General features: G+C 36.2%; 3 protein-coding genes across 3 annotated transcripts in view; 1 reads left to right on the top strand and 2 right to left on the bottom strand.

Annotated features, from left to right (window-relative positions):
* LOC134853964 (AH receptor-interacting protein-like) overlaps window positions 1-12,403 on the bottom strand; it is a 567,995-nt gene that overhangs the window by 168,673 nt on the left and 386,919 nt on the right. The window lies entirely within an intron of this gene.
* LOC134853965 (probable caffeoyl-CoA O-methyltransferase 2) overlaps window positions 1-12,403 on the top strand; it is a 166,687-nt gene that overhangs the window by 75,958 nt on the left and 78,326 nt on the right. The window lies entirely within an intron of this gene.
* On the bottom strand, window positions 1,352-11,370 carry LOC134854442 (Y-box factor homolog). Its single transcript, XM_063870693.1, has 6 exons — window positions 11,190-11,370; window positions 11,027-11,124; window positions 4,145-4,305; window positions 3,404-3,725; window positions 2,626-2,813; window positions 1,352-2,040 (listed from the first exon to the last, which is right to left on the bottom strand). Exons 1-6 carry the CDS (start codon window positions 11,275-11,277, stop codon window positions 1,941-1,943), a joined length of 957 nt encoding a protein of 318 aa, XP_063726763.1. The 5' UTR covers window positions 11,278-11,370; the 3' UTR covers window positions 1,352-1,940.

Below are 12,403 nucleotides of genomic sequence, written 5' to 3'. Positions count from 1 at the left end.
TAGCGCTTGCTAGAAGCGTAATTTTTTAAATGGCGTGATCATTACGAGGCCAATCTGTACACTGGATAGGCGCACTATTGTGTGTCTGTACGTTCCTGGATTCCGGAGACAAAACTTTAAATATATTCCAAAATGTAAGTGGATTACACTTACAAGTTTTAGTGGATTCCGCGTACAAGTACCTGTAACGTAAACTTTGTCGGCACCTTGATTTTGTCGCGGATTCGGCAACTAGCGAATACAGGTAGTTGCTCCGTATTCCGCAAATGAAAGTGGATTCCGCAAATTTATGCAGGTTCCACTTACAATTTAAGGATTAAGCTTACAATTTGAGGATTCCGCAGTTTGCGGATTCCATTTACAGTTACCGATTTTGCGCCAGCCTATGTTTAATAATCACATATTATTAGTTGTTCATGGATTCCACAAACTGATACGGGATTCCACACATTTTGCTGCGGTTTTCCGCAAAGTTGCCCGTTTTTAGAGTGATTTTGAGCAATAGTGTTTTTTCTATTTGTCCGTGGAATCCAAAACCGCAGAGAAGATCAAAAAAAAATATCAATATGCGGATTCCGCGATAAATCTGATTTTTGCCTGTTGCGGAATCCGCTTGCAATTCACAAAATGCAGGTTGGCCTCGTAATGATTAACAATTAAAAAGCGGAATTAACCTATGACACGAAGGTTGACAACAAAAACAGTCATTCAGATTACCTTCAACTTTTTTTGCTTCTTTCATTTTTTCTTTTTATGATTTAATTTCGCGAACACTTAAAATCAAATACATCGATATGCGATTCGATATAACTGCGTACAGTATGATTTCGTAACACTGACTTCTCGTGACTTCTGTTTCCAGTTAACGCAGATCAAAAACTGCCATTTAACTAAAAATGACACCTTGAACTATTACAAGGACGACTATGCTTAAACATGCAACCTAACTTCACAGATGGAACCGGTGACTTTGTCTCAAACTTGGATGACCTTTACCTCCAGCAGGTTCTTCAACGAAGACAAAATGAACTCATTGTAGAACTAATAACTGTCAGGGACTTTCAAACTGCTTCGAGACTTGTAACTTTTTTCAACGCAAATCGCGGCTTAACTCAATTAGACATACCGTCTGATGCTTCAGTAAAATAGCTCATTTATAGAAAAGTATTTAACCGATTAAGAACTTTCAAACTCATTTATTTAAATCGACTTAAAAATAATCGAAACTTTATTTTTTCTGTCAATTTGGTTTGATTTTTTGATAACTGTCGCATCAATTAGTATGTCTGATTGAAATGAACCGAATCAACTAAGGAAACTAACTAATCAACTAACTAAAGGGAGAAAAAGATTGTGAACGAAACGATGGTATTTTTTGATCATTAAATCAAATCAACATGTTAGGATAACTACACTGAAAGACTGATGTAACGTACTGTACACTCAAAGCACTGGAGGCAGGCGGAGTTATGATTTCGACAACATTAACAACAACTCAATCTTACAAACCTATGCTGCACGTATTTGTATTGGTATCGCCACTTTAATAACACTTTTCTTCACCTTAACTCTATTTTATTCTCAATTCAATTGAGACTCAAACTTCTGAAATTCGAATTCAAAATGATTATCCAGAACAGAGGCGCAGAGAAATAACACGAATTCCAGTGAAATAAACATTCGTAGCAAAGATTTATAGGGATTTAAACAAAAAAACTGCTCGAACTTTCAGTACTTTAAAGAGAGATGCTTTTAACTCCAACTCAGTGAAAGATGTTTAAGATATAATAGCAGTAACGGTTATAGTGTATTTAATTTAAGCTTTTAAACGTTTTAGTCTTTGCTGTTGAAATTTGAACTAAAGTATTTTTTTTCGGTGACCATCATTTCTTTAACTTTTCTTCGACTACAGGTTGTTTTTCCTCCAGTTCTCTTTCCTCCTAGAGGTCATCTGCCCCATCCGATCCAGACTGACCCCTCCTGAACCCCCCTCGACCTCCGCGGAAGCCTCTGCCCCTTCCACCGCCTCTCAGAAATCCCCTGTAAATCACATTTTTAACACAAGAACTCGAATGGTGGACAAGGCAGCCGAGTAATAACACACCGAAAATGAACAGCACCAACTAACAAGTTAAAATTTAGGTCAATTATTTCAATCTACACGTTATAACGTAACCGTTCATCAAAAATTGCATAACTATTGCATAATTGCTTAGGTTTATAGGTGGTTATATGCTAGCTTGTTCAAACTGCAGCTTGTCCAAAGAGAAGTTCTTTGAAAAAGATAACGAACGTTAAATTCGGAGCTGTTCAAAGCCGATTATTTGTCACCTTCACTAAGTCAGCTTAGCTATTATTCAAAATCAATGACAGCATAATTGTTCGCATCACAACGGACTTGACGCCTTTTATTTCTTTTGTTTTTATTTAAAGGAATGGCGGACCAGGTTGACGCCTTTCCTTCTAAAGCGTTTTAGGGGGGCGGATGTTAATTTGGTCCAAGTTGAAACTTTCAACGAATCAGAATCGAAAAATTTACAATATGCGAGGCAATTCCATTCCTAATCAAATTCGGGGTGGAGGATGTTAACTTGGTCCGGAGTTTAGTTAATCCATTCTAGTTACCTTGGGGGAGGTGGTCCGGCATAGAATGCAGGCGGTCCCTCGAAAAACGAGGGCGGAGGGGGTGGTCCCCTGAAGAATCCCCGACTGGGTCCCCCTCTGAACATACCCCTGGGTGGGGGTGGGGGCATGGGTCCCCCGCGGAAGCCACCTCTGAACGGCTGTCCACCTCTTGGAGGCATCATTGGATTCTAAATCCATTTCAAAGTGGCTAAGTTAGTAAACTAGATATTGAAACAAAAATGATTTTGAATGAAAACATAGCCAACACACAGTTGGAAAAGAGTCATGGACGCAAAATTGAACAAAATTAATGAATTAATTTTCTGAAAAAACTTCAATTTTTAAATTTCATGGAAAAAAATCTTGTGAAAACTGGGTAAAGTTTTTATTCCGCTGAAAATCTTAAATTAAAATACACTTTCGAAACTAGAATTCGATCAACTTTTTTGTGACCTTTACACTTTAGCTGTTCAGTAGAGAAGTTTGCCCACCTTTTAACAAAGGAAAGCAACTGAACATTGAAAGAATTCAAAAGTCAAACCGCGAACAAACAAAATTGAGCGTGAACAAAGATTTTTAGCTTAAAAAAACCAAAAAACACCAAGAATTATAAAAGACTATTCACTGCGTTCATGACTCTAAACCAGGGTTCACTGTACAGGTCATGATAATGATGCACCCACAAAAACTGTTAAAAATTAAAAGCCATTATCCGTAGCTTCTCTATGATTTGTACCAAAACTGATAAAAAACTAGAATGAAAAAGACATCTACTCACATATCCACCGAACATCATGTCTTCGCGGAAGTACCTCGGCGGAGGCTGCATCGGCGGCCCGTATCCCCCTCGGAACGGGGGAGGCATGCCTCTCATTCCCCGCATGGGACCAGGAGGCCCGCCCCTGAACCCACCGCGCGGAAATCCTCCACCCCTGAATCCCCTCCCTCGCCCCCTGAAACTTCTCTCATCGCCGGCCCCTTTCTCTTCGCCTTCTGCGCCACTACTCTCGTTTGTTACTCTTCGAGTACGGTTGAAAAATCTCGACCCCCCACGTCCTCTTCCTCTGCCTCTGAATCCCCGGCCCCCGAAGTTCCGAGATCTGAAACAAAAAATATTTTGTTAATCCTGAAGCCCAACCTGGAGGTTAAAAAGTTAAGCTTAACTAGACTATGATTTTCTCGCCATGCAAATTGTGGAATATTTCACAAACCTCACAATTAATTTGGAGTATCATAAGTTTTCTCGGTATGGTGACAATTCGTCGCAATCATAAAAAGCAACAACTCGTCGCAAAACAATTTAACCAATATTCATTCCTTAGCAGTTCTTTGAAGCCTTAGATATCGAAAACCACTCTTTCTAAGACATGTTCGTTTGTTTGCTGTGTATTGCTAAATCAATTCAACTTGAAGCTTTCTATTTTGTTGCTAAATTGTTCTGCGAGGATTGTCGCTATTTGAAACGCTATCAATTGCCGTCTCACGAAGAGTCTTAAGTCTTTTTGTTGACTAATTTTACCTGTCGGGTGCGTAGATGCTTCCTTGAACCGGTTCACCAGATGGCCCTGTCACATTTGCCGCTTCATTGCCTTTGAGACCAACAACCACGTCAAATTCAACCTTCTCACCGTCGCCAACACTTCGAAAAAACTTCTGCGGGTTGTTTTTAACAATTGCAGTCTAAACACATTCAGCAAAATTAACGATGCTTACTAGAGTCCAATATTGACTGATGCGGATTAACTAAACTAATTATTCCCATAATTAAGCAACAAGTAACCCAGAATCGAAATAACAAAATCTAGACAACCTTATATGAGAATTTTTTCGAGGAATACTGTTGAGACCACAATTTATTCTTTTTACTAGGATATTTTTTTCTGCGATTTCGGCTGGTTAAAAAGTCGTTAAAGGTTTAAGTGATACTAATAAAAAACCCTTCAAGTCTTGATGCGGATTTCAAAAAGACATTTTAACAGAGGTCAAGCGAAGCTTCGCAAAACTTACCATAAAACAGAACTAACATAGCAGCTAGCCGAAATAATATAAATGTAAAAAAGAATAAAAGAATGCGAAAAAAATCTAGTACCCGGTTGCAATACCCTTACTTATCGCAAGGGTAACAAAATTAGTGTGTCTAGAAAAAACCGGTTCGAAAATGTTGCTCAATTGATTAATAATACTCACTACTAATACTTAGTCACAATTTTTGGAAAGATTTTTTACAAACTTAAGCTACTTCAACTTGAGTTTGAGCATAATTTCAGTCCACTCAAGCAATCCAACACAACGGCTTTTTGATAAAATGCATACATGTCAAAAAAAGTGTCTTATTCTTTTTGATAGTTGATTGAATAATTTGACATTTGGTCGGATTATTTTGTGCTAATCATAGAGCAATCGTTAGTCTTGTATTAAAATGTGGTACTGCTACATCAGGTACAATTTCTCAAACTATGTGTATTTTGCGAAACCTTGACAGCTCCAAAAATACTTCTGCCAATTGATTCACTCATTTAGCAGAATTTTGATTTAAATTGTTTGTTATTTTGAGCTTGTCCTGTCCTTGTATATGATGTACATGTACAGAAGAGATGAAACTTCGCATGCATGTAAGAAAAATTTTAGAACAAAATCGGGCATCTTCATTAGTAATTCCCAGCAATTTTCACGAAAAGAAAATCTCCGTCAAAACTTTTGATTCAATTGATTTTTGGTTTTGCTGCAAATGAAAATCATATGATAGCCGATTGCTGTTCAACTAGCACGGTATGTTCCCACAACGGCAAGCTAACCAAACTAGATTTTACTTATGTTCGATTATTTTTTGGTGAGTTTATTATTGGGTGTATTAGTGATTTGGCTTTACGTGTGGTTATTGAAGGAACCATTTGCGGAAAAGAAAAAAACCCCTGCATCACATTTGTTGATCGAAAAAGCCTTTGACCGTATTCCCAGGGAACTGATCCCATGATCTCTGCGGCAACAGAGTTCCCGAAAATCTGGTATGACTAAAAATATATCTGCACACTGAGTCGAAACCCAGAGTTCACCGGCCCCAAGGATGCAGTGCTTACTTCGAAACTAAAGTAGGTGTAATCTGCATAAAGGATCGGAACTTAGCCCATTGTTATTTATAATAGTAATGGAAGCGGCAACGAGAAACTGTCGTTCCATTGTGCTATGGGATATGCTATATGCAGATAACCTTGAGATATCCGCTGAAACGGAATCTCAGTCTTTTGAGAAATTTAATATTGGCACAAGGCTTTGCAAAACGCGGTTTTAAAATAAACGTGGATAAGACAAAAGATTTGATTCCAGACCAAAAGTGTGTCCTCAAAAACCGGAAAATATTCATGCGCTCATTGCTTAAAGGGAGTATGTGCCAATTCAACACTCTGAAAATCTGGTAATCATTCTTCGCTCTTCATTTTTGGCTACTTATTAACTATGTGACGAAATAACACATTGCAAGAAGTGTATGGTTTTTCAGAATTTTTCCTAAGAAACGAAGGACACGAGTTTGATCAATTAGTTCACACACGGCTGAGCTCCGCATTACTAGCAAAAAACGAAACTGCTTCTAACTCGATAAGTAAACAAGGATTGCCGGTTACTGTGCAAGTAGCACAGAATGTTCCGACCAGTCTTAGGAAAATGCAAAAATATATATTTTTTCAAATAGTTGTTTCTTTCCCGCATGGTGTGATAAAGGATCTGAACGAAAAAAAGGCATACTTGACAGTCATAGAAAAAAGGCACTCGGAAAACAGTTTTTAAAGAAAATTGATAAGAAAACATTTTACAAAAACGTTTTAAAAAATTTGAAAAATTTTTGCAGAAAAATTTGAATTTTTAACCTTTGTTTACAGAATGGCGCTAAGAAATTCAAAAACTACTTTTATTTGAGTACAACTAAGTTTTCACGGCTTAAAAAAAGCTGAAATAAGCTATTGAAAGTCTACACACACGCTCACACCATATAAGTTCGAAAATTGACCAAAAACAAAAATTTCATACCGGTTTTTCTCAACACTGTGAATAAACTTTAGAAATTCTCTAATATCGTTCGAATCACGATTGAAAGAGCTTTATTATGATATATCGCTCGATCCATTCTGACAACTGTTTGTGGTACCTGATTTTGCGTGGAAAACAAAAAGAAAAAAGACTAAGACACACGAATACAAAGTTCCTCCCCATTTTTCAAATGGTCAGAATAACTAGCTAAAGCAACCAAGCAGAAATTCAGGTTTTCACCTTTCAGTCTTATTTTACTCGTCTTCTTATTTCAGACCAATTCGGACAGCATTAACTTAGAAACCAAACAAAACGTTTCTGGTGATCAAGAGCAAATGAAAGCTCCTCTATAAAAGTATCAGTACTTGGTTACAAAGACTAACAACTTTAATCCAGAATTGAAAAACCAGTTTTTACTGTGTGCAGTAAGTTTTCACAACAACTTCAACTTAAAAACAGATGAGCTCAGGAAAAAGACCATTTTATTTAAAGACCATTCATGAGAATGTTTCAAATGGCATCAGCAACCAACAACAATTTTTTTTACTTCACTCTTCACCGATAACGATTTCAGGCCTTCAGAAAAATTTATAACAAATAATCAGAAGGTCGAAAGTATCATTTCGAGAAAAACTTATTGCATTGTGAAAACTGGCGTTTTCAAGGGTCTTTCACAACTTATAATCAGCCAATGGTAGAATCAAAGGGTAGATGCTGTTTTATTACCATGTATGGGAGGCCTATATTTGGGAAAAACTCGTTTTCAGACCTGAAAAGATCATTTTTGTACTGTTTACTGATTGGTTTTTTTGTCTAGGTCAAGAAAAAATTTTTGCATGGACTCTAAGTAAATGTTTAACATAACGGTCCTTGAAAATCCTTACCGGCCCTTGGCATTTTAGAAAAACGCTGACCTGTTCTTAAGTTTGTCCACAAGTGTAGTTGAACCCGTCAATTTGCTACTGATTTTATATGAAGTATTTTTACAACTCTCAATTAAAATCTGGTAAACAATGTCATTTCCAATTTACTGTTTTATTACTTTCCAACAAAAGGTTAAATTAGGTTCCTTTCAATTCGAGCTTTTTTGTTAGAAAAAGTGGCAGAGGTCTGGAAATGAAGAACACCGGCTGATATATCGGAGGCAGAAAACAGTCGAAAAACAGCTAGTTACTGGAGCTAAAAAAAGAACCAAACCAGAAACCGTGAGAAAAAACTTCATAAAATGGAGGCAGGTCATAAAATGTTCCGCCTTGCCAAGCAAATGAAAAATGACCAAAAAGATGTGTGACCAACATGTTCTCTTGCAGCGGCAAAGCTACTTCTCAAATCTTTCAAATGGAACTAATCCGTTTGAAACGGAAGATATCCCCCGTGGCTGGCCTATTGAAGAAAATTACTATCCAGCAAGTGACACTTGCACTGAGAGAGATGAAAAAATAAAGCCGTGGACCAACACGGATAACATCGGACATGATAAAATTTGCTGAGGATTGTGGACTTTTTGAAGTCCTTAAGGAGAAGTGGGACTCTGATCTAATCCCCTCCGAATGGCGTGAAAGTTAAACTGTTACCTTTTACAAAAAAGGCAGTCCGTTAGAACGTGGATCCTACAGAGGCATACGATTACTGGAACACGCATTTTAAATTATCAAAAAAGTACAAGAAAAACGTCTGATACATTTGATTAAAAAATATGAGATGCAATTTGGCTTTACGTGTCGTTATTGAAGGAACCATTTGCGGAAAAGAAAAGAACCCCTGCATCACATTTGTTGATCGAAAAAGCCTTTGACCGTATTCCCAGGGAACTGATCCCATGATCTCTGCGGCAACAGAGTTCCCGAAAATCTGGTATGACTAAAAATATATCTGCACACTGAGTCGAATCCCAGAGTTCACCGGCCCCAAGGATGCAGTGCTTACTTCGAAACTAAAGTAGGTGTAATCTGCATAAAGGATCGGAACTTAGCCCATTGTTATTTATAATAGTAATGGAAGCTGCAACGATAAACTGTCGTTCCATTGTGCTATGGGATATGCTATATGCAGATGACCTTGAGATATCCGCTGAAACGGAATCTCAGTCTTTTGAGAAATTTAATATTGGCACAAGGCTTTGCAAAACGCGGTTTTAAAATAAACGAACCTGGATAAGACAAAAGATTTGATTCCAGACCAAAAGTGTGTCCTCAAAAACCGGAAAATATTCATGCGCTCATTGCTTAAAGGGAGTATTTGCCAATTCAACACTCTGAAAATCTGGTAATCATTCTTCGGTCTTCATTTTTGGCTACTTATTAACTATTTGACGAAATAACACATTGCAAGTGTATGGTTTTTCAGAATTTTTCCTAAGAAACGAGGGACACGAGTTTGATCAATTAGTTCACACACGGCTGAGCTCCGCATTACTAGCAAAAAACGAAACCGCTTCTAACTCGATAAGTAAACAAGGATTGCCGGTTACTGTGCAAGTAGCACAGAATGTTCCGACCAGTCTTAGAAAAATGCAAAAATATATTTTTTCAAATAGTTGTTTCTTTCCCGCATGGTGTGATAAAGGATCTGAGCGAAAAAAAGGCATACTTGACAGTCATAGAAAAAAGCCACTCGGAAAACAGTTTTTAAAGAAAATTGATTAGAAAACATTTTACAAAAATGTTTTAAAAAATTTGAAAAATTTTTGCAGAAAAATTTGAATTTTTAACCTTTGTTTACAAAATGGCGCTAAGAAATTCAAAAACTACTTTTATTTGAGTACAACTAAGTTTTCACGGCTTAAAAAAAGCTGAAATAAGCTATTGAAAGTCTACACACACGCTCACACCATATAAGTTCGAAAATTGACCAAAAACAAAAATTTCATGTTTTTCTCAACACTGTGAATAAACTTTAGAAATTCTCTAATATCGTTCGAATCACGATTGAAAGAGCTTTATTATGATATATCGCTCGATCCATTCTGACAACTGTTTGTGGTACCTGATTTTGCGTGGAAAACAAAAAGAAAAAAAGACTAAGACACACGAATACAAAGTTCATCCCCATTTTTCAAATGGTCAGAATAACTAGCTAAAGCAACCAAGCAGAAATTCAGGTTTTCACCTTTCAGTCTTTTTTCACTCGTCTTCTTATTTCAGACCAATTCGGACGGCATTAACTTAGAAACCAAACAAAACGTTTCTGGTGATAAGAGCAAATGATGAAAGCTCCTCTTTAAAAGTATCAGTACTTGGTTACAAAGACTTACAACTTTATTCCAGAATTGAAAAACCAGTTTTTACTGTGGGCAGTAAGTTTTCACAACAACGTCAACTTAAGAAACAGATGAGCTCAGGAAAAAAAATCACTTTATTTAATGACCATGCATCATAATGTTTCTAATGGCAACTAATAACCAAGAACAATTTTTTTTACTTCACTCTTCACCGATAACGATTTCAGGCCTTCAGAAAAACTTATAACAAATAATCAGAAGGTCGAAAGTATCATTTCGAGAAAAATTTATTGCATTGTGAAAACTGGCTTTTCAAGGGTCTTTCACAACTTATAGTCAGCCAATGGTAGAATCAAAGGGCAGGTGATGTTTTATTTCCATGTATGGATGGCCTATATTGGGAAAAACTTGTTTTCAGACCTGGAAAGATAAATTCTTGTACTAATTACTGATTGGTTTTTCTGTCTAGGTCAAGAAAATTTTCTGCATGGACTCAAAGTAAATGTTGAACATAACGGTCCTTGATAATCCTTACCGGCCCTTGGCATTTTAGAAAAACGTTGAACTGATCTTAAGTTTGTCCACAAGTGTAGTTGAACTCTTCAACTTGCTACTGATTTTACATGAACTATTGTGACAACTCTTAATTAAAATCTGGCAATAAATGTCATTTCAAATTTACTGTTTTCATCTTTCCAACAAACAAAAGGTTAAATTAGGTTCCTTTTAATTCGAGCTTTTTTGTCCCTGAAAAAAGTCAATCTCTTAAATGAGCTAACCAACAACTCCGGATCAAGCGTACAATCCCCCCATAGTGACCTACCGTAAAATGCTCTCCCCAAGCATGTATTGATTTAGTAAATTAGGTCTGTATAAAATATGCATTTCAGACAAACCCGCAAATAAAACTGTTTTTAACATTTGTTTCTGCGGGATTGCACTTGCACGCTCTTTATTACCTAGATTGGCGTTTTAATACAATTTTCTTAATTAAAACGGTTAATTGAGAACGAATCTAGGCTATACTGAAAGAAGGTTTAAGAAAAATCCGTATCTTCTCCCCTCTAAATCGCTTTGTGGGGAAATTGTACGGTTGATCCGAAACTTCTGTTCGATTCAACGAAAACTTCCTTATGCAATTATTGAAATTTGACGTACTTGATGAATAAAAATATCTTCCTGGGTATCGTCTCTATTAATGAATCCGTAGCCATTTCGAACATTGAACCATTTCACGACTCCAGTCACTTTTTCCGCTATAACAAAAACAGAGTTTACTCATGGAAATCTCTGTAATTAAGAAATTCACTACAACAAGTACCAATTATTTTCCTGTCAGCCAGCCCATCTTTGATGTTACTGGTGTTACTCTGAGGTTGTTGATCTTTAACCTCGGCTGCTGCGGTCATTTTGATGTTACAAGGGCCCTAAAAGATATCCAAAAGATGTTTTAATTTTCACATGTACTTTCTCTCTGTCAACAAACACAAGTGTCTAAAATTTGAAACGTTAAAATTTGAAGGATCACATGCTCGAAAAATGAAAAGAAGTTCCAATCAGAGCTGCAATTCAAACTCAGTTGGATTTAAGAACTCAGCGTTTTATCCAAAACAATAAGAAGAGTGAGGCAAATGTTTTTTAATAGCAAAATGAGTTTGAAAAAAAAATTATTTTGCAGCGCTTGGATTTTCGAAATTTCGTCAAAAAAAAATTATCTTTATGACTAAAAAAACAGGTATGCAATTTTAACATATTTGAACACCACATTTCATTTTTTAAATGTGTATCTTTAGAATAGCTAGTTTTTGCAATCAAACAAGGATAAAAAAAATTCTCTAAATTGAATACAACATCCATAATTTTTCATTTAAACGTTTGAGGAAGAAAGTGTTTTGTGATTTTTTAACTAGATGGGTCTAAACCATAGAAAATTTTTTGGTTAGCCAGAAAAGTTTAGTTTGACAAAACTTAACGAAAGTAAAACAAGCGTCGTTCAGAATCTTGAAGTTGCTTAGATTTCGAACATTTACAAATACCATAACAACCGAGATTAGGCATTAATTTATACAGGAGGATAATCGAAACAAGTACATAATAATTTTTGTTTGAAATTTTTGAAAAATGTTGTCGACCTTTTCAAGAATTGAAATTTATGAAGATGAAATTTTTCATCGTGTAAAAAAGCAGTTGCATTAAAACTGTAAACTGATTTGTGAAAAAAAAGACTATGAAAAGGGCTGCGAGACCTTGAACACAACTTAAAATTGAAAAACAACTACTGCTTCAGCCTCATTTTTGTTTCTTAGGCTAAATCAGAATATAAGCAGTACAGAAAAAAAAAGCAGTACAGAACAATCAGAATTCATTCCAAAACATTCCTTGTCCCAAACAACTGTTCAATGAAAAATCCGATTTAATTGAAAAGCTTGACGTGTTTGGCACTTATTGTTTTTGTTCCCTAACAATTGATTTAGCATGCCGAAATGCTTAGGTATATTGCGTACAACCATAGTTATCTAAGTCTAGTAAAAAAGA

Source organism: Symsagittifera roscoffensis, chromosome 9 (assembly GCF_963678635.1).
Source record: "Symsagittifera roscoffensis chromosome 9, txSymRosc1.1, whole genome shotgun sequence".
Taxonomy (NCBI): Eukaryota; Metazoa; Xenacoelomorpha; order Acoela; family Convolutidae; genus Symsagittifera; species Symsagittifera roscoffensis.
This window is presented reverse-complemented; position numbering and strand designations above follow the sequence as displayed.